The sequence below is a fragment of the Pelodiscus sinensis genome, chromosome 24 (genome assembly GCF_049634645.1).
Source record: "Pelodiscus sinensis isolate JC-2024 chromosome 24, ASM4963464v1, whole genome shotgun sequence".
Classification (NCBI taxonomy): Eukaryota; Metazoa; Chordata; order Testudines; family Trionychidae; genus Pelodiscus; species Pelodiscus sinensis.
Genome location: NC_134734.1, coordinates 20,494,897 through 20,517,381, shown reverse-complemented (window position 1 = coordinate 20,517,381; position 22,485 = coordinate 20,494,897). Strand labels below are relative to the sequence as shown.

General features: G+C 49.1%; 1 protein-coding gene across 1 annotated transcript in view; it reads right to left on the bottom strand.

The window, feature by feature from the left end:
• The window catches only part of VPS45 (vacuolar protein sorting 45 homolog), a 63,612-nt gene that overhangs the window by 20,762 nt on the left and 20,365 nt on the right, over positions 1-22,485 (bottom strand). The window contains exons 11-14 of the mRNA XM_006134674.4: positions 14,446-14,604; positions 13,073-13,180; positions 12,035-12,156; positions 418-549 (exon numbers count right to left, since the gene is read on the bottom strand). Coding sequence (XP_006134736.1) covers positions 418-549; positions 12,035-12,156; positions 13,073-13,180; positions 14,446-14,604 — 521 coding nt within the window. The remainder of the gene's footprint in view (positions 1-417; positions 550-12,034; positions 12,157-13,072; positions 13,181-14,445; positions 14,605-22,485) is intronic.

Below are 22,485 nucleotides of genomic sequence, written 5' to 3'. Positions count from 1 at the left end.
TACTGCGCGCCCTGAGCCCGCTTCCAGTCTCACATACACCAGTGGAACTCCGCTGCCCTCCACAGACTCTCTGCTGAGTTGTGCCAAAGTGACGGAGCAGAATCTGGATTTCCAGGCACTCCCTTGCCTTCCTGCTCATGCTCAGGGAGCTGCAAATTCAAAGCAGGTGAAACTATGCACGTATGCGTCTCTCAACCCAGAACTTGTCGCTTTGCCTTTCAAGTTCCTTGAAACGTCACTGGACAATCTTTCACTGCGCCAACAACGCATTTAGGGCTATACAAGCAGGCCAGGTGGTTAAACCAGCGATCTGACTGTTCCAGGCTGCCCTAGCAGGCTACAATTCTCCCGTGTCGCAGACTTTGAGTCAGATCAACCAGGGTCAAACACATGGGCTAGGGCTCCGATCGGCGTTACCTTTTTGTGTTGTGGATGGTGGTCCCACCTAATACGATCCGGACGCCAGGGGTGGTGCGGTTAAGGTTGTAGACAGTTAACGCCTCTTCATACGTTGCTCCTCCAATGATAAACACAATAATGTCTTGAGGCCTGCAATGAAGAGGAAGAGCTGTTGAAAGTGGACAGGACAAAACACAAAGGCAGCATGGTGTAGGGATAAATCCTGCCCTGGCCCGGGACACTGCTTGAACAAGCCCGCGGATTTTCCCTAGGTCTATTTCTGTGATGCACAGGGCCCGGGAGGGGGCAACGATGCAGACGGACACAATATGGCATTTCAAACTCTGCTGAACACTTACATGCTGTGTTAACAGTTCTTAAAAAGCGGGGCCCGTATTCCCAGCAAGCTGCACCATGACACCAGCCACCCATGTTTAATGCATGAGCATTGCACCGCTGAGGTGGTTCAATTAAGATCAATTTCGGAGTCAAACAAGGACAGCAACAGCCCTGACAGCGACAGCCCTGGTCTTGCTTGGATTCAGATGCAGTCTGTGTGGTGGGATTATGCCTAGTTCACCTTGGAGATTACAATCCCTGGAGAGCCTACGGGCAAAGGATTTTGCAGGGAAGTAGCAGGGCTGAGCTGCCTTCACCTTGGGACATGCAGAGAGACATACTTGGCCCTGAATATTTTGCTTAACCAACAAAGCTGGCACTGTGATCTTTCCCGCTCCACCTTCCCTACCAAATTTCTCACCCATGTTTTGGTTCTACCAGTTAGGGTGCTGTGCCTCCTCAGGGGTGACTCCAGTAACATACACAGCTGACATCAAAAGCTGTCCCGTGGAGAGAAGCTAGGTCTCAACACACCCTCCTGGTTACCTTGCTGCTATGCTCCCTTACACCTCAAGCCTGATCTTTGATCTGTAGCCAAGTAGTCTCTCAGGCGAGAGCTGCTTGCTGCACCAGTCGGAATAGCAGGAATGAGTCTGTGTGGTCCGCACAACTCCTGATCAAGAGCAAAGCCAACAGACCCTGAGAAAAGAACAACCACTTAAAATGCACGGAGACTCCACACCAGTGATTCCTCCTCTGCTTAGAAGCCAGCCAAGGCTCCTGATGCTGCAATTGCTTGGTGGGAGGGCTGATGTCGGTGTCAGAAGAAGGGCCAATAACATGATACTTTTCCCAAGTACATCTTACATGGGCATTCTTACACCCACCAGTAAAATGCAGCCATCTCTGGGAGGGAACATAAGCAGCTGAGTAACAATGCACAAGAGTTAAGAACGTCAGTCTAGCCAATTCAACGTAAGTTGCCCGTGGCAATTTACGAAGGCCTAGTATATTAATTCCAAGATAGCCAACTGTTAGAATGGAGTTAAGGTTCAGAATATAAATCAGTCATTTAAGGATGATTTAAGGGTGATAAACATTAGAGACACATGATTAATCCAGAGAGAAGGTTACACTTCTAAGAATTCTACCACATTAACAGAGAAACGCACAATGAAGGCAATTAAGCAACCCTACCTCTGACCAGTATTGATGTCAGGTTATGATTTTAGTGTTTGCCATCAGTATGATATAACCAAGGACATTTAAAGACACACTGAGGTTTTGCTCTTCTCTCATGACGGTGCGAAGGTCAGACTTAAGGCTGACAAGAGGTCCCAAACTCTGCACACTATGCAGGACACGGTACCTCCAAAAAAATGCATGGTGCCCCTTAGCACCAGAATAGGGAATTGATGGCAAGGGGAGAGTATTCAACATCACTTCTTGCTGAACCTGTGTTGTCAGGGAGCATTCCCAGCTACATAATGACTGGGCCCAAGCTTGCTTAGCCTGACCTTTGATGAGTGCACAAGACGAGATGATACAGATGAAGGACAGTAACTTTCTCCACAGTCTTTAAAAAAAAAAAATTCTTATCACTAATTTCCAACCCACTGAGGCCCAAACTCTCAGAAAGTAACACTACATGAAAATAGGTAGCAGGTTTTAAACAAACAAAAGGGAATATTTCTTCACACAACACACAGTCAACCTGTGGAACTCCTTGCCAGAGGATGGCATGAAGACCAAAGCTATAACAGGGTTGAAAAAAAGAACTAAACACATTCCTGGAGGTTAGGTCCAGCAATGGCTATTAGCCAGGATGCGTAGGGATGGTGTTCCTCGCTTCCATGTGTTAGAAGCTTAACCAACAGATTTTAGAACAGGGCTGGGCAAGATGCAGCCCAGGGGCTCGATCCGGCCCACCTAACACTTTGATTCAGCCCATGCACTGCATCTGGCTGCTTTCCAGGGCCGGATTACACAATAGGAAGACTAAGCACATGCTTAGGGCACCAGCAAAGCAGGGGCCAAAAAAGAGATTTTACGGTAGAGTATTGTTTTTATTTTGAATTACATATGGGGGGGGAGGCACCATAATCTTTTCAGTGCTTAGGGCCTCTAAAGGTCTTAATCTGGCCCTGCTGCTTTCTATTTAGATCCTGCTGCCTGGGCCACCGAATTTCCATGAAGTGGCTTAGGCGGCAGGCTCCTATTTAAATGGCTCCCGGTCATGGCGTTACCCCAGAAGGGGCTGGAGTCATGAGCCCTTTAAACAGCCGCAGCAAACTTGAGTGGCTGCCAGGCAACGCAACAGCAGCGGGGCCAGGAGTTGCGTGCACTTCGCTGTGTTTTTAATTCAAAGCCTCTAGCCCCAGAGTATTCTGGGGGGAGGCTAGTTCCTAGCCCCACCTCTTCTACCCTAGGCTCCGCCCCTTCAGGGGGTGGAGCCAGCTCACGACCACATACCGCTGTTAGGCGGGCCAAGTACCCACAGTCAGGTCCCGAGGTGCAAACTTTAGCTGCCCAGTGTTACAGGGCACTTGGAAAAGCACGGTTCCCAGAGCTACATTACAGAATGAAACGGCTTCCTGGTGCATTCAGTGGACTTCAACACAAGGTTCTGCAGCCAGCATATAAGCGCCTCTTGCTGCTCTTTACAAGAGCTGATAGTGGTTTCTGAGCTGCTTTCGCCAAAGCACAAGAGTTTTATCAGAGGGGCCCCTTGTGGAAAAGGCACACGAACGTGCCAGCTCAGCTGTGCCACACTTGAGATCTGCAGATACAATGGTGCGATTTATTGTGCAGATGTCTTGGGCTGTTGGTGAGGAGCAGTGCTAATGTGGGAGCAGGCACAGGATGTCAGGGGCCGCGTACGTAGTATTCCCAACATTCCCAACAAGCTCGGGCTCCGTGCAACGATTGCTCCCCAAAGAGCCCCAGAGCCCCTTGCACTGAAGCAAACTGTGAAATCTTCGGCACAGCAGCCTCAGGACAAGCAGGGTATATTTAGCGACTGCGTTTTCACACTGCCCAGGTTCAAATGTGTCATTACAGCAGAGGACGGCGTTTCTATGCACGAGCGAGGATGTAAGTCACTGAGGCAGGCCTGGAGGATGAAGGCTGCTGTGCCGTGGCTTTTCACTGGGCTCAGACAGGTCTCTTTGGAAACTGGATGCAAGTTTGCCCAGTTCTTTTGGGGATGGAAAAAGGGAAAACGGAATAAACCGTAACCTGCTGTACTGAAGAGTATTTCTGAATCCCTCTTCAAGACCCACTCATGCGGCGATGTCCAAAAGATCAGCTAAATCACTGGTGGCCAGAAAGTAGATCCCGTACTTTATAATAACAAAGGGCAGAGTGCAGAGAGGGGCATGGGCACGCGTGCACTACTGCAAGGTTAATAGATAAAATCCCTGCTTCGTTCGAGAGAGCTGGAAGTGGGGTTGCAGGCTCTATTCCCAGGCCTACAGAGGACTCGCTCCGTTACTCCAGGGCAAGTACTGTTTGTTCCTCTGTGAAGTATGGCGGTGAGATGTCGTGTGATTGAATAGTCGTGTAACCACATGAAATCGTAGCGGTTAATAGTACCTGGGGACTGGGCTGCCAGCCCCACTCCTGGGGAGCCCCTTGCCAACCCACACTGCTGCCTCTTTATCAGAGGCAGCAACGCAGGTGGGAGCCTGTCCACAAGGGGAGCCAGTTTAAAACCAGCTCCCCACACAGATGGGCTGCCTATTGCTCCGTGCTGCTGCCTTAGCCAGAGGTAGCAGCGCCGGGGGGGGGGGGGGGGGGGGGGAGGGGAGGAGGAGGCAGGCAGGTGGCACTGGGAAGCTAGTGCTGCCTCCTCCCCTGTCCCGCTTCCTCTGTAGGAGGCAGCAAGTGCAGAGGAGGCAGATGCGGGGAGCTTGCTTGAAAGCCAACTCCCTGTGCTTCTTGGCTCCAGCCTGCCCCCTCACAGCTGCTTCTCTATCGAGTCAGTAGTGCGGGGGGTGGGGAGGGCAGATGGATCTGGTACTTGTGGGGAGCTGGTTTTTAAGCCAGCTCCTCACTGGCACTGGCTCCTGCTCCCCCCTGGTTGCTGCCTCTGTTCCAAGGTAGCAAGTGGGGGGAGTACGCAGTAGCGGCACGTTACGGCACAGGGAACCCCGGCATCGCGGCTTGGCCCTTTCTTTGCTGGAGGGAGCAGCCAGTGTTTACTACCCAGATGACCACTCCAGACAGAGGGGCCTGGCATCTGTCCTTTGTCCCTGGGTCCAGAGACAATCCGATCTTGGCTGCTTCCAATCATGCGAAACGTTTCCGGGATATAAAATATATCTGCAGGACAGAATAGGTCATGGGGGTGGGAGTGGCACTATATGTGAAAGAATGTAGAATCAAATGAAGGAAAAATCTTAAATGAATCACCATGATCCATAGAGTCACTATGGATAGTAATTCCATGCTCTAATAAGACTATAACTGTAGGGATCTATTATCGACCACCTGACCAGGACAGCGATAGTGATGTTGAAATGCTAAGGGAGATTAGAGAGGCTATCAAAAGAAACTCAATAATAATGGGGGATTTCAATTATCCCCATATTGACTGGGGACACGTCACCTCAGGACAAGATGCAGAGATAAAATTTCTCGATGCCTTAAATGACTGCTTCTGGGAGCAGCTGGTACAGGAACCCACAAGAAGAGAGGCAATTCTTGATTTAGTCCTGAGTGGAGCACAGGATCTGGTCCAGGAGGTAAATATTACAGGACTGCTTGGGAATAGTGACCATAATATAACAACATTTAACATTCCTGTGGTGGGAAGAACACCTCGGCAGTCCAACACTCTGGCATTTAATTTCAAAAGGGGAATTATGAAAAAATGAGGTTAGTTAAACAGAAATTAAAAGGTACAGTGACTAGAGTAAAATCCCTGCAAGCTGCATGGAAACTTTTTAAAGACACCATAATAGAGGCCCAACTTAAATGTATACCCCAAATTAAAAAACATAGTAAAAGACCTAAAAATAGAGCCACCGTGGTTTAACAACCATGTAAAAGAAGCAGTGAGAGATCTTTTAAAAAGTGGAAGTCCAATGCTAGTGAGGTAAATAGAAAGGAACAAACACTGCCAAATTCAGTGTAAAAATGTAATAAGAAAAAACAAAAAAGACTGAGGAACAGCTAGCCAAAAACTCAAAAAGTAATAGCAAAATGTTTAAGTACATTCGAAGCAGGAAGCCTGCTCAAAAACCAGTGGGGACCCTGGACGATCGAGACACAAAGGGAGCAATCACGGATGATAAAGTCATTGCAGAGAGACTAAATGATTTCTTTGCTTCGGTGTTCATGACTGAGGACATTAGGGAGATTCCCAGACCTGCACCGTCCTTTGTGGGTGATGAATCTGAGGAATTGTTCCGGATTGAAGTGTCATTAGAGGAGGTTTTGGAACAAATAGAAAAATTTAACAGTAACAAATCACCGGGACCGGATGGCATTCACCCAAGGGTTCTGAAAGAACTCAAATGTGAAATTGTGGCACTATTAACTGTGGTTTGTAACCAATCCTCTAAATCAGCTTCTGTACCCAAGGACTGGAAGACAGCTAACATAACACCAATATTTAAAAAGGGCTCTAGAGGTGACCCTGGCAATTACAGGCAAGTAAGTCTAACGTCAGTACCGGGCAATTAGTTGAAACAATAGTAAAGACTAAAATTGTCAGACACGTAGAAGAATATAATTCATTGGGCAAAAGTCAACATGGTTTCTGTAAAGGGAAATCCTGTCTTACTAATCTATTAGAGTTCTTTAAGGGGTTAAAAAAAAACATGTGGACAAGGGGGATCCAGTAGATATAGTGCACTTAGATTTCCAGAAAGCCTTTGACAAGGTCCCTCACCAAAGGCTCTTGTGTAAATTAGGTTGTCATGGGAGAAGAGGGAAGGTCCTTTCATGGATTGAGAACTGGTTAAAAGACAGGAAACAAAGGGTAGGAATAAATGGTAAATTTTCAGAATGGAGAGGTGTAACTAGCGGTGTTCCCCAAGGGTCAGTCCTAGGACCAATCCTTTTCCACTTAGTGCAGAATGCACATGAAATCAACACGTATCCACATCGCGCGCCCCCAGATCGCTCCTCCGCTCTGCAGTAGCTTCAATGACAGCACAATTGGCCTTATAAATACGCTGAGGAGGCCGGGCCAGACAAAACCTCCTGACCCAGAAGAGGCAGATCAGTGTCCGGTTGCTCATCTCTGTAATCCGTACCAGCTTGGGAGGAGATGTCAGCGCTGAATTACTGGCGACGTGTTAACCCCCCCGTTCAGGCCCCCCACTGCTCCCCCGTTTCTAGCGCAGCACACCTAAGCTGACAAAGCAAATACCCGGGCCCCCTACAGTCAAGCCCTACCTACCTTGCCTCTCTCCTTTGCCATGGGGCTGTTAATGTTCGCCTCTGACCCACCCACCGTGCTGGCCTCCACTGCCCACTTGTCACATTTTCACACACGCTCCAAGGGAGCTTCCCACACTCATTGCCTTCCAACCCTCCTCAAAACTCTCCTTCGCCTGCCAAAACCATCCCAGCAGTTTGGCAGCTGGTGTGCCGAGACCACTGCCTCCTGCCACTCACCAAGATGGGCTCATTGGGTTAGTTGCGCTCCCCTCTCTGTGGGTCTCCACCCTTTGGCGGAGAAGACAGGACCCTACACAGCTGATGTAAACCTGACCAGACTAGGTTTCCAAACACGGTGGTATTCTTATTCCGAACAGGGCAAAGTAGGCATGCAACAGTGGAGTCCATTAAGCGATAAGCAAAAGCTTATAGGTTAATGCTACAGACATGTATTTTCCCATCCTGACCTTTCCAGTAAATTTGTTTAGCAGGCTGGCCAGCAGCCTGGCTCAGTCTCGGCTCATGCCGGGTCCAGGACCTAACCCCACTGCAGCTCTGCATTTAAAGAGCATTAGGAGCCAGGTGGGCAGGCAGCCTGGCTCAGTTCCTGCTTGCGCCGGGTCCAGGAGCTCAGACCCAGACAGGGGCTGCTGCCACCCCGTGATGCTGCTTCTTTATCAGAGGCAGCAACGCAAGGCAGCTGACAGCCAGTCCGCAAGGGGAGCTTAAACCAGCTCCCCTGATACAGAGGCAGCAGTGCAGAGTGGCAGGGACTCCTCAGGAGTGAGACCAGAGCACACTGGCTGCCAGCCCTGTCCCTGGGGACTATAGAATAGTCAACTAACCAATAAGAATTCACGCGGTTAATCGACTATTCATTAAACCGATATTTATCATCCCTAGGGAAAACCCCAATTGGAGTGGAGTCCAGCTCAAAAGTATCACACTCACTGGAATCCGACTGGTAGCCCAGAAGAAGGATGGGCTTGTGGGCAAGATCCTTGGCTAGGACACTTGGGATTACAGCCCTGCTACAACTTCTCCCTGACCTTGGGCAAGTCACTTCATCTCTCTGCCTCAGATCCCCATCTGCAAAACCGAGATACCCACCCTGTGTCTCTTTAGATGGTGAGCTCGTGGCCTCTTACTCCGTGTATGTACTGTGCTTAGCACACTGGGGCCCTGATCGCAGCTGGAACCTCTGTGCGTACTGTAATACAACTAACGAGCTTTAGGAGAAGCGCAGCTAACACGACACAAGCCACAGTGCTGGGGAGCCTGTCTGTGTATGGCAAATGGAGGAGGGAGGACATTTCAATAGCAAGTAGGAAGCAAAAGATTAAGTGGGATCTCCTGGAACCCTGCTCCATGCTCAACAGATTCCCCTGCCTCCTACCTGCTAAGATTACATAAGAACATAAGAATGTTATTTAGACCATCAGCTTCTCCCTGCCAGAAAGATAAAATTTATTACGGAAAGCATCAGCACGGAGAGTCCTTTGAAAAGTCTTTGCTGTTCAAGCAGCAGCCTCCCTTGGATCGTGAAACACAAAGCTTTTCCTCCGGACCTTTCATCGAACCCACGTCAATCACTGTAACTCCGCCCTCGGACGCCACCCACAGCATCGTGAGCTACACCGTTTGCCCTGGCCCAGGGTTCCAGTCGATCCCTGGTACATCGGATCAACACCAGGCCAGCTGTACACCGAGCCCTGGATTTCCAGTGCCTCAACCCCTGGAACTCACCGGACACGTTCTCCGCATTAGTGTCTGCAGCTAGACCAGCAAGGACCACCTGGGACTTGAGATCGAGCAGGCAGGACATCGGGAAGTGAAGCCTGAGTCTCCAAGGGTCACTCAGCTCTGAGCCAGTGCTGCTGAAACCTCATCAGCCTGGCGCTGGGGGGAAACATGTTGCCGTCATTTGACCTCACCTAGGCGCAACGGGCAGGTCCGTGTCCTCGCCCACTTGGTCCTTGGCCTTTCTGCTGACACAGCCAGTGACGCGTGTGCGGTTTGCCGACTCCTATCCCTTTGGAAGCCGAGTGAGGCCAACTTTCAGCTGCCTTGCAACGTCCAGCATTTATTGGCCAGCCATTCTCCCCCTCCCACCTCCAATCAAGAAATGTGGTTTGGCATTGCTGCTAGAGTCTTGTGGTGTCTGGTTATTTTACTGAAGTTATCAGGACAGCCAGTGTCAAGTCAGTTACTTGTAAAAAAGTCCCGTTTAATTGGTTAACTGGTTAAACATCAATGTTTAACGGGTTAACATTTTTAAAGGGATGTGGGCAGGCGGTCCATGCCAGCCCTACTGGGCTAGAGCAGTCTTCTCCGCCCCGGCGCAGGGATGCGCCAGTCCACCATGTCCGTGGCGGGCGCCCCACGGGGGAGCTGCCCCAGCCCCTACCAGTTAACAATGAACCGGTTCACTTGCTAATGGTGATACTTATCAATTAAACCAGTGAACCTTTCACATCCCTACTTGGTTTTCTTCCATCTCTGCGATATTTTGTTTGGATTTAGCGTTTGACCTTCGAATTCATTGGGAAATTAAACCTTGCTCACATTCCTTGAGAAAATCCTTTTGCGTCCCTTTGGGGGGACAGAGGAGTGGAACGAAGCCAGAGAGACTGGCTGGCTCAAAGGGCCTTTTGCCCCTACCTTGCTGGCTCCCACGGAGGCCAGATCAGTAGCGTCTAGAAGCCGTTATTATTTGGTGGCCTGTGAGAAATGAATTGGTGGGTCTCACGTCAGTGCCATTGGGCAAACAGCCATGTCAAAGCGAACAGAACTGGCCCCTTTGGTGGGTGGAGAGGAGAAGCCAAGGCTGAAGCAGGCTTTGGGAACTGAAGTTCCATCTCCACTTCAGAGGCAGTCGCTCCTGGGCTAGGCTGGAAGATTTCCTAGGAGGAGACTTGCATGTCTGGCATTCCTAGGCGCACACATGCACATCTGTGGCCTTCATCCCCATCCCGGGACAATCCGATGCCTCTCTCTTTCCAGCAGCCCCTTCCACAAGCCCCAAAGCGCACTACTGGATTTTGAACGGAGCAGCTGGCGTGAGGCCAAGATTTCCTGGCATGTCGACAAAATTCATCTCAGGCGGGCCCATAATTCTCCTCACTCAGAAAGAAAGTGGTTAATGGCCCTGGCTGTCAGGCTGGCATGAGATCGGGATGCCTCTCCGTTCCGAAACCCCTTGTCCCTTTTATCAGTGGGCTAAGGAAGGAAGCAAAAGCACTGCAGGGTGTACCTCCCAGAGCCAGAGACATTAACGAGCGTTCTCGGCCACGCTTCCTCCCCCTCCTGTTCGCTCGACATTCTGGAACCTCGGTCCCAAAGTCAGCTTCCCCTCTGCTCTACATGAGTCTGCAGTTTCCCTGTAAGCCAGCCTGCCCTGCAACAGCCACCTGATTTGCTGAATACTGAGAGCACACGTTTATTTTCTGACTCAATACAAATGTGGCAGCTGCTGATAAAAGCTGGCAGGAGCCGGCTTGTGACGGGACGGAGGATTGTGGCAACGCTCTGCATGTAAAGCGCCTCCCCCAGAGGATTGCCGAGCGCTTCACAAACAGCATCTCTGGGCCATCCTACCGTGCCTCGTCCACAAGGAGCGAGCCTAGGATATTTAGCATCAGAAGCTCAGGTCTCTACCATTGGAGCAACTCCAAGTCAGAAGCAATGGCAAGATGTTTTCCTCTACGCAGATCGTGCATTAGGAGCAGCTATCACACCCTGAATCAGTATGTTACAGAAGCACATTTACAGACAGGGAAACTAGGGATTAAGTAACTGGTCCAAACTCTCACAGGGAGTCTGTGGAAGACATGGGAATAGAAACTAGGGAGGGCTCTTCCTTCCCAGTCAGGCTGGGTAAGGTCAGGCTCTCACCAGAACTCGTACCAAGCTGCTCAGGAGACAATTGAGCACTGGGCTCTTTTTGATTCCCTGCTGGAACCATGGCTTGGGGCTACGGCACATGGGCAGCTCAGCCCCTGACCACCCCTGAGCCCAGGGGCTGTGGCTCACACATCTCATCCAGGCGCTCAGAGTGGGATCACCACCCCCGGAGCCTAACAAACAGCTGGCTGAGAAACAGAGGAGTCATTTCAAGCCGTATCCCCACTCGGCCACTCCAGCAGGTGGGAGAGAAGCTGCGAGATCAAGAGAGTGCTCAGCAAGTCCAAGGGCATTTGTCCTCTTGGCGCCAAGATGGAGGGGGGCAGCTGGACAAGGAATCCCGTCTGTCCAGCCCTCTGCGCGTCACCGGACTGGCCCCGTTCCCCTTCACGAGTGCGTCACGCACTCCTCTGCTTCCTGGGAAGAGCAGTACTGCACCCTAACTCTCCCAGTCAGGACACCTCTTTCAACAGCACAGACACCACGCCACAGAGATCGGACTCGACAAGCCTAGTGGCTCTCAAGCCTCCCAGCCACGTTGGGAGCTAGGCCAGGCATCATCCCCAAGCTACAGGTAGGGAAACTGAGGCATGGAGCAGTTAAGTGACTTGCCTATGGTCAAACAGCAAACCAGTGGCAGAGCTGGGAAAGAGACCCCGTTTCAGTTCCCTGTTTCGCCTCTAGAGAGCACAGCTGCCTTGGAAGGAATCAAGCTGACAAACAGGTGAATACTCTTAAAGCAGAAATACAGGGCAATTCCATGCAGGCGGCTGGAAGGCAAAAGGGAAGGTTGCCAAAAGCACTCAATTCTGCTGTTATTACTTGTACTGTCAACCTCAGTGGGAGCAGAGCTAGGCCAAGATGAAGTGCTACTGACCCCTCTCCCAGTATATAGCTGACATTAAACAAACATCATGTTTGCATATTGGAATTGGGCACAGGTGTTAACCATCCCTTATTTACCCCAAAGAGATTATTCTGTCCCCTGCCCACCCCTCCGTACCTGTCCCGGAGTGTGCTGGGGCCCAGGTAGGGGTACTGGCCATCCTTGAGTTTTCCTTTGATGAGCTGATCTAACGTCTCATGCAGCAAGGGCTGGTGCTGCGTATACACGTTCTCGACTCCCTGCAACGCAAAGGGAAAGTGGTTTTAACTGAGATGCAGCTAGGCGACAAGCAGGGAGAGCAGGCCAGCGACTCCCCTATCCAGAAAGAGGAGCATCCAATGGACACTGATTGTTGGTACAGACCAACTGCCCCCAGCCTGCCAGAGCGCGGAGCACACAAATACTTCAACCTCAGAAAGCCAGGAAACTCAGAGACAAGCACCCCGCAAGCATACTTCCCGCTAAGGGGCGCGCCTGCGCAGCTGTGCACAGAAAATCCCCTCTCCCCCTCCAAACCCACCACCTCTGGAGAACCGTGCAGCAGGCGGCTGCTCCAGTAGGTGGAGCCAGATGAGACAGTGTGGTGAGGGAGCCGCTGGGGCGGGGGGCCAGGATCCACCATGGCCACATGGCAGGGGAGAAGGAGGCCTGCTCCGGTGGCTGGGGCTGCCACGTGGCAGGGGCCTGTTCTGGTGGTTGGAGCTAGGAATGGGACATGCCTTATGGCCGGGGAGGAATGGGGGGGAGGCTAGAGGGGGGCCTGCTCCGGCGGCCGGGAGCATGAGAGACAGAGATAGAGGACCAGAGCCGATGACCTCAATATTGGTGCACAAGCCAAGCCTCACTCCGCTCATGGTTGGAAAATCTTAGCGGGAACCCTGCCCGCAATCTTAGCTCCATGCCCAGAGCTGGCAAGAACAGCTAGAGATTGCTTACTAAGGGCAGTGCTGGCTGAAACACACACAAGCCAGCGGGAGGACTGGCTACAGGTGCCGCTGCATGTGGCGCGTGGTATCTCCTGCCCTTCGCTGAGCGAGGGACAACTCTGTCGTGCAGTGCTGGATCACAAACCTCATACGACAGCCCCCTCGCAATGCTAAACAGAGCCCCCAGAGTCCCACGCCTGCTCCCCCTCTTCCTCAAAGACCTTCCTACCTTGAGTCCTTTGAGAAACTGTTTGGTGATCGCCACGGCATCTTTGGGGCTGAAGAGATCACTAACCCGGACCCGCTTCCCACCATATTCCACCACTGCTGACACCAGCTGTCCAAAGCAAAAGGGAGACCAGAGCCCAATTAATGCGGGGAACTAGCTTCAGGAAAGCTGAGGGGGAGTTAGCACTGATGGAGGTGCTGGAGCAATGCCCAAGGAGTCAAAAGGGACTCCAGCAAGCTCCAAATGGATACACAGCACGGAGAGGGCAGGGCAAATGTCCACCTTGCGCTCCCAACACATGCTCCTGGCCATGGGGACACATCCAGCCTATTCATGCAAGCGTTTGTATGCCTACCACAAGGCAGCCCGGGCAGGGATCAGGGCCCCCAGCACGGTTGGAATAAATAAGATCATTGGGCAGAAAACAGGGATTTTGACTGCTGTTCTAATGGTTCCAAATGGCTGAGGTACGCGGGGAGGCGGGAGTGGAATGAAGTCCCTGTGAAGGGAGGACCTAAGACGCTGGTAGATCACGGAACGTCCTCCCATAGCTTTATTCTCTCCGAGGCTCTCAAAGCACTTTGCAGACATCAAGGCCATCTGGGGCATTTCAATCAGCAATACCAGGATTGTCCTTCATCTAATTATGAAGCCCTCACCACCTCAGCCTCTGATCGCCCTTCAGAGTCAGGGTAAGAGTTGCCTCCAGCTGGGAGAAGTCAGCAATATCCAGAGAGCTGGGGGCAAAGTGCTGACAGAGATTTCTCTCCCAGACTCTTAGCGGTATATTTTATAGTAATGCCCAGTCAAGCTCAGGGCCCTGTTGTACTCGGGGGCTGTACAACGGGAGAGGGGGACACGGTGCCTGCCTCAGGAAAACTCACCAGCAGGCTGTCTGACAGTGGGGGGCAAAAGCGCACTTGCTCTGGGGCCCGGTAATTCAAAATGGCCCGGGGCTCCCAGCTGCTGCTCCTGAGCCCTTTAAATCGCCACTGGAGCCCCAGGCAGTGTGCTCCTGGCAGCTCTGAGGGCTGGCTGGGCTGGGCTGGGGGAGGGGCAGAGAGAAGGAGGAGGGTGCGGTGTGATCCAGGCAGTACAGAGGGCTGGCTACCCCAGCGCCGCCCCTTCTGCGAGTGTGGAGCCAGCCGTTCACCACTTGCGCAGGGACCCGGCAAGTCTGTTACTTGTGAGCAGGGGAGTCAAAGGATGGAGAAGAGCTACCGGACAATAATCCCGATATCAGCTCCCACCTGGGGACAAAGCTTTGACGTCAGTGACGCCATGACAGAGGCCCTCCCCCCGTCGCTTGTGTTTTCCTATCCGCTGCCTGTTTTAACCCATCCTTCCAGAACGGGGACTACAGCCGCAGCTACCTTCCGATATTTCTCTGACACCCCTTTGTTCTTGAGGTCCATCAGCAGCCCGGGCAGGCTGTTGCTGCTGTGCCGCTCATAGTGCAGTGCGTAGAGCATCACCAGCCGCGTGGCATCGAACTCAGTCACCCGGGGGTTCTGCAGGAGCCGCCGCACGTTCTGAAACGAGAGAGAAGCAGCCACGTAGCCTTCGAGGGTTGGGTTGGTTTTTGCCATGTACGTTAGGCCTGCATGTCTGGAACAATCATGTCAATCACAAATCAAACCTGCTACCGTGTGTGTGTTACTGTCTCTGTCCCAGCCATGACTCTGCTCCCAGCCATGCTCCTAAGGGGTGTAGACAGATTCCATTATGGGAAAGGGAAAGGGTTGGAGACCACTGCACTAGCTGCCTAGGGGTTCCAGTGGCGATTTAAAGGGCTCAGGAGCAGCAGGGGCTGGAGATGGGCAATTATATTCTGTATAAACTGGCCTTTGACCAGGATCTTTCCAATCTGATGTGAATCAGAAAATTGGTGGGGAAAGCAAGGACTAATAGCAGGGATAAAGGAGAAAGGACAGAAGTAGAGAGGAGGGGCAAGATCAAATCAGTTTTAGCTGCCAGTATACAAATGGAAGAAGTGTGGGGAATAAGCAGGAAGAACTTGAAATGCTAGTAAACAGACAACTATGACACCGCTGGTATCTCAGAGACTTGGTGGGATAATATGCATGACGGGAACATTGGACTAGAAGGATACAGCTTGCTCAGGAAAAACAGGCAGGGAAAAAGGGAAGAGATGTTGTCCTATATATTAAAAAAGTATTCACTTGAACTGAGGTGGAGACGGTCATAGGAGATAGACTTGTTGAGAGTCTGGGTAAGGATAAAAGGAAAACAAAAACTAAGGGTGAAGCCATGGTAGGGGGGTCTACCACAGAAAACCTAACCAGGAAGAAGAGGTGGATGATGCTTTTAAAAAAAAAAAAAAAACACCCATCCAAAGCACAGGATCTCGGGCTGACAGGGGACTCCAACTACCCAGACATCTGTTGGACCTGATGAAATTAATCCTAGAATACTCAAGGAGCTGTTAGAGGAGATATGAACCATTAGCTAACATCTTTGAAAAGACACCGAAGACTGGAGAAATTCCAGAAGTCTGGAAAAGGGCAAATCTAGTGCCCATCTAGAAAAGGAGAAATAAGGACAACCCAGGAAGCCACAGACCAGTCAGCTTAACTTCTATGCCAGGGAAGATAATGGAGCAAGTAATTAAGGAATTCATTTGCAAACATCTGGAAGATAAGAAGGTGATAAGTAATAGTAAAGAACAAGTCATGCCAAACTAACCTGAGAGCTTTCCTTGATAGGCTAACATGCCTTGTGGAGAAGGAGGAAGCCATGGGTGTGGTATACCTTGACTTTAGCAAAGCATTTGATATGGTCTCACATGACCTCTTATCAGTAAACTTGGGAAATAAAACCTAAGGGGAGCTACTATAAGGTGGATTCATAACTGTCTGGATAACCATTCTCAGAGACTAGTTATCAATGGTTCACAGTTATGCTGAAAGGGCGTAACAAGTGGGGTTCTGCAGGGTCTGTTTTGGGACCAGTTCTGTTCAATACCTTCATCAACAATTTAGAAAATTGTTCAGGACCAGACTTCAAAGGGAAACTGCTGAGCTACAGTTCATCTTCAAGTTTGACACAATCAACTCAGGATTAAACAAAGCCTGTGAATGGCTTGCTAACTACAAAAGCAGCTTCTCCCCTCTTGGAATTCACACCTCCAGATCAGCTACTAGAAGTGGGCCTCGTCCTCCCTGATTGGATCCACCTTATCTCCAGCCTCATTCTGGCCTGCATATTTTTACCTGCCTCTGGAAATTTCCACTACATGCATCTGACGAAGTGGGTCTTTGTCCACGAAAGCTTATGCTCCAACATTTCGGTTAGTCTATCAAGTGCCACAGGACGCCTTGCTGCTTTTAATTCAGAAAATGGCACAGAAAGTACACTTACAATGTTTGCAGATGTTACCAAGCTGGGAGAGGTTGCAAGTGCTTTAAAGGGTAGGATCAGAATTCAAAATGACCGGGACAAAACAGGAGAAATGGTCTGAGGTAAAATCGGATGAAATTCAATAAGGACAAATGCAATGTACTTCACTTAGGAAGGAACAATCAATCAGTTTCACACATACAGAATGGGAAAGGACTGTCTGGGAAGAAGTACGGCAGAAAAGGATCTAGGGGTCACAGTGGACCACAAGATGACTAAACTGGAGTCAACAGTGTAATTAAAAAAAAGCAAACGTAATTCTGGGATGCACTAACAGGAGTATTGAGCAAGACATGAGACATTATTCTTCCACTCTACTCTGCACGGATTAGGCCTCAAACTGCAGTATTGTGCCAAGTTCTGGGAACCACATTTCAGGAAAGATATGGAGCAAGTCCAGAAAAGACCAACAAAAATGATCAAAGGCCTAGAAAACATGAGTTATGAGGGAAGACTGAAAGAATTGGGTTTGGTTAGTCTGGAAAAGAGAAGACAGAGGGGAAGAGATAACAGCTTCCAAGCACACCTAAAGGGTTGTTAGAAGGAGGAGGAGAAAAAATGATTCTCCTTGAGCTCTGATGCTAGGATAAGGAGCAATGGGTGCAAATTGCAGCAAGGGAGGTTTAGGGTTGGACATTAGGAAAAGCTTCCTATGTGGGTGGTTCAAGCTGAAATAAATTGCCTAGGGGAGTTGTAGTATCTCCATCATTGTCTAATCTGCTCTTTAAAAAAAAAAAAAAAACCTCTCTCTAGCCACCTGTCAGGGACTGGTGGGTGGTGCCATGAGTGTAGGGGACTGGACTTGATGGCCTCTTGAGGTACCTTCCAATCCTAGGAGTATAGGATGACAAGAAACAGTGCAGTTATGTCTCACATACCCCACCGGCATTATGCACTTGCTATCGGACTGTGCAAAGTTGCACTGCTGAGACAACAGCACAAACAGTGCCACTACCACAGCCAATCCGGTAAAAGCTGAAGGGGACATGGGGGAGAATAAATCTCTTAATTCTCTCCTTTATGCCGGATGTCACAGACTAGGCACCATGGATTTAACGAGCCTGCAGGCCTCCCATTAGGGGCTCATAGCCACTGCAGGATCCTCTATAGACAGATCCTTCAGGGATGTTTGCTTGCAGATTCTGGATCCCTGGTTGGGTACGTAGTGACAACATCGATATAAGAAAGCGGGAAGCAAATGAAACAGAAAAGCAATTGTCCACCCAAGAGAAGATGGATTCAAAACCTTCCAGTCAGTCATCGCTGCCAAGACTCATGTGCAACGTCACTCTCAAGAAGAGACCAGAAAGGAACAACCGAAACGTCCTGTACTCTGGGGGCCTAGGGCACAAGTGAAATTAGCCATTGCTGAAATGACTTGCGGGGAGAACAATTCCTTCTTTCTCTGGTGCACTGGCTTATTCTTCATTGTTTCCATGGCCTTTCCCCCATGCTACCAGTAGGATACTGTGAGACAGAACAGCCTAGGGCAAGACAGATAAAGATATACAATCACAGGCAGTTCTATGCTTTTTATAAAAAAAAAAAAAAAATGGCTGCAGAATACACAATACTCTGGGAGGATTTGTCCAGTGGAAGTTGGAGCAAAAATCTGAAAGGTTTCTCAACTGTGCAGTTCATAAGGCAGCTGTCCCATTGCTCGTAAAGGTGCATCATGGTCCTCCCGTGAGAGCAGGGGACTGGACTTGATGACCTCGCGAGATCCCTTCCAGTTCTAGGGTTCTATGATCTTTTCCCAGGATTATGGCCAAGAGGCAATTCCATGAAAGGTGGAACATTACAGGGTAAGGTTTAGATCATCACAAGTGGGCCTTGATTCCAAGTGCCACTGAGAGAAAGATTTTCAAAGATGCCAACAACTTGAAATGCCTGTTGGCTTCCATTGGAACAGTTCACCTCTGGTCCTACGTATCCGATGCTGGTCATCCATATACCAATGCATCCTAGAGGAGAGGTCACTGCTGAAAAATCTGCTGTGGTTTTTTTGTTTGTTTTAGAGTGCATCTGTTGTCAGAAGACACAGCACCTTCTTACCCAGCAATTGTACGTGCTGAGGGCTAGGTTCTCAGTTCCACTAAGGCCTGTTTACACCACTCTGGCTGCATCCAGTGTTCTTAGCGTGGGTGCACCCTGCACTTGGTACTCACCTTCAATCTTCTTCATACTAAGTAAAATCCATTTATTCAGACTGGAATATTGGCGACATCATCGCGCAATTTTCGGAAGCTATTTCAACCTATTGCTGGTTACATTTACTCAGTAGCTGACTGCCCGGTGTGATCTGCCTGCACCCCACTTATCAGCCCACTCAATGATCTTCGCATATGACAATGGCTCACCAACATTTATTTCAGGATAAAACTTTCTCAAGGTTATTTCCATCTCTAGGCCTGATGTGACCAAGGTACTCCCATTTGCGCCTGTTAATTTAGGAGAGAAGAGTCAGTTTCTCCCTAATCATGCTTCTAACAAGCTTTTATCTTGTTCTGAATCCAGAAAACAAACCCAAGATACCACACCTCCCAAGCTTGCAATTCATTATCCCATCACATTGCCATTGCAATATAAATGGATTTTAGTGCAAGTCCGCGTCTACATGTAAAAACTGATGCCATTTTAACTACATTCTCCTACTGTGGACCCAGTTATACAAACTGAACTGGTATAAACACCTCTTCTGTTTATTGTCACATGAGAATGAAAACCAGTTATCCCGCTATAAGGCAGCTTTATACCAGCGTACCTTGATCTACATTAAAGGTTGTGCCGTGACAGCTCTCTCGGGGGGAAAAAACCAATTGCATACACTCACGCTTCTAACCCAAGTGCTTATACTGGTGCAAAAACTGTGTGTAGACAAAACACAGGCAAGAACCAGACTCGCAGCATGCATGTGTCTTCCAGCTCATCATCGCTACCTAATAAGTTCTTATTTCCATTTCCACAACACCTATAGGAGAAACTTAAAAAAACAACAAATGATCTAGTAGCACCTTAAAGACTAACCAAACATGTCGATGGAATCATGAGCTTTGTGGGCGCTACTCACTTCTGCAGAATCTGAAGAAGTGGGTGGTGTCCATGAAAGCTCGTGATTCCATCTACATGTTTGGTTAGTCTTTAAGGTGCTACTAGATCATTTGTGGTTTTTTAAGTTTTTCCTGTTACAGACTAACTCAGCAACCCCTCTGAAGCTATAGAAGAGAGGCAGAATCGCCTCTGCCTTCTTTATCGCTCACTGCATCCATACAAAATAAACAAGTTAACACTACGTGCCTGGCACTTTGCAGAATCCTGTTAATCCTGATGTGTCAGAAAGGTGCCAGTAGGGGGCACATGGGGCTGGCAATTCAAACACTGATTTATATCAGTTTCTAGTTTACACTTGCTCCACTGGACGGCATAAGCAAGGGTCTCCAAGGGGGAGTTCTTTGCAAGTCTCTTTTATGGTTAAGACGCCACATTAGTACATCATTATCAGGATACATCAGCCTAGCAGCACTGACTTGAGCCGTGATCTCCGATTTACGCCAGCCAACCTGGCTACACTCGGCTCTGTATCAGCACAACTGAGGGCCTGGCCTACAGATTAGGCTATCACAGAGCCACCCACTTGGAGCACTGAGTACCACGGAGTAGAAGCATTTCAAATTCTTTGCCAACCTCATTAGCTGACAACATTCCTCCTACTGCGGGACAGCATTTATCACACCACATAGCTTCCATTTTAGCGACATCTCTTTTTGAAAGTCATACTTTCAGGACACAGACCAGCAACATTTTAAAAGGATAAATATTGAGTCTGTGGCGGCATTCTTTGCATGTCATAAGCCACATGCCCCGAGGGGAAATAAAAACAGCAGCATTGTGTACAGTCAGCCGCCTCGATACATCACTATTGACGGACTGTCAGATTCTGGGGCAGGTCATGGAATTATATGAGCCATCAAGGGGTCAGAGCGTGTCTACACTCAGCTGTCAAACAGAAGTCCCTTTTCAAGGCTTTCCGAGCCTTTTGCCAAAGAAAGCCTTTATTTAAGCAGCTCCACACTGTTTCAAGGGATTTTCCCAAACACAGTATGATCACCGCTGGATTTCACATTTTCAAGTGTTGATTCTTTTGTGTTTCAAAGCTCTAAGGGTCTGTTCATTCTTTCAGCAACAGAGTCATAAATTATGAAGTTTGGTAATTCTATTTTATCACTACTGTGTGTACCAGAAGGAGGGGAGAGACACACTAGCAACATAGTTTTGCTTCATTTAGGTTGGTTTCAAATATAAATAAAGGGGATTTGGGAGTTTACAAAACCTAATAGGAACAAAAATTCTTGTGATTTTTTTTATTAATGTTAATCATAGATGTACAGGGCTGGAAGGAACTTGGAGAGGTCATCTAGTCCAGCCTTATGTGCTGAGGCTGGACCAAGTAAACCTAGATCATCCCTTAAGAACAGGTTGGGCAAATGTCTGTAACAGCTCCAACGATGGGGATTCCTCCCTACCCTACTCTAGTAATACCCCCTCCGTACTTCAGTACTCTCTGGTCCAGCAACATCTGTGGTCTGGTAGGATCAAGGATGTTCCTGGACCACAGAGCCCAGGAATAGGGATGTCTGGTGGAGGGGCAGGAGTGCAGTAGGGGAGTTGGCAACTCAGCCGGGAGTCCTATGTTGGGAGCGGGCAGACCTCCGGTCCCAGCAGCAGCCAGGTAGCTACGACACCGGCTGCAGAGCCCCAGCTGTGGTACTGAAGCAGCAGCAGGGCTGGACTCGAACCCTAGCCTGGGGGCGGTGGGGCAGCACAGGCCATGAAGGGAGGCACCTCCTCTGGTCCGGCAAATCCCCGCATACGGGACTGGTCAGATCCAGAGGGTGCCGGACCAGGGAGATCCAACACGTATGACCTAAATGCCTAACCTAAATCTCCCTTCCTGAAGATTAAGTCCTGTACGTCTCATCCTGTCTTCACTGGATATGGAGCACAACTGATCACTGTCTCCTTGGTAACAGTCCTTCACACACCTGAAGATCTACCAGGTCTCTCTTGGTCTTCTCTCAAGACTAACCAGGTCTACTTTTTCAAAGAAAATCTTTCTTCACAGAATAGGTTTTCAAAACCTTTTATTGTTTCTATTGCTTCCCTCGCTCCAGTTTGTCCTCATCCTTCTTAAAGTGCAGCGCCCAGAACTGGACACAGAGCTCCTGCTGAGACATCACAACGACCTCCTCCAGCTTATAAATACACAGCACTGCCGGTCATACACCCCAGAATGAGATTAGCCTTTTCCACAACAGCATCGTATTTTTAATTTATGTTCAACTAGCAGATTTACCCAGCGTTGCTCAGGTCTGTAATTCAGAAATTCCATCGTGTGCGTTTTGTTTCTTCATCCCCATAAACTCTTACCGTTCACTAAGTTTTACCAAACTATAGTCACTTTGGTTCACAATAACATCTTCATCTAGCTCTAACACATCTAAATCAATGCTTATTGTTTGGAAAAAGAGAGCAAACAAATGCCAAATTCTGAAAACAAATTTCTGTTTTCTCTCTTTCCTATAAGGTTTATAGAGAAGCAATCCTAGTCCAGTTTCATCCTATTTTTCTGGCTCATTTTGGATCAGTCGCTTTCAACATTCACTCAGTTATGTCAATTTTGAGGATTGTTCGTGCTTCGGCGATTGTCTCGTTTCTGCTTGGTTTCATTAGAAACAGTTTCATTCCAGGGACATCCTATTTTCCTGACACAACCAATCCCTTACAGTGCTTCAAGTTATGACAAGAGGAAACTGTATACCAAATTTGGTAGTCCTAGCTTTTACCATTTAGGAGAAAGTTCTTGATCAAACTGACAAATTCTCTAAAATATTATAGTAGATCTGTGATTAACTGTAATCTACAGGTCCTTTCCAGCAGTCACATAGCCAGTTAATTCCCCATTTGTAGCTGTGCATTTGATGTTTGCCTTCTCT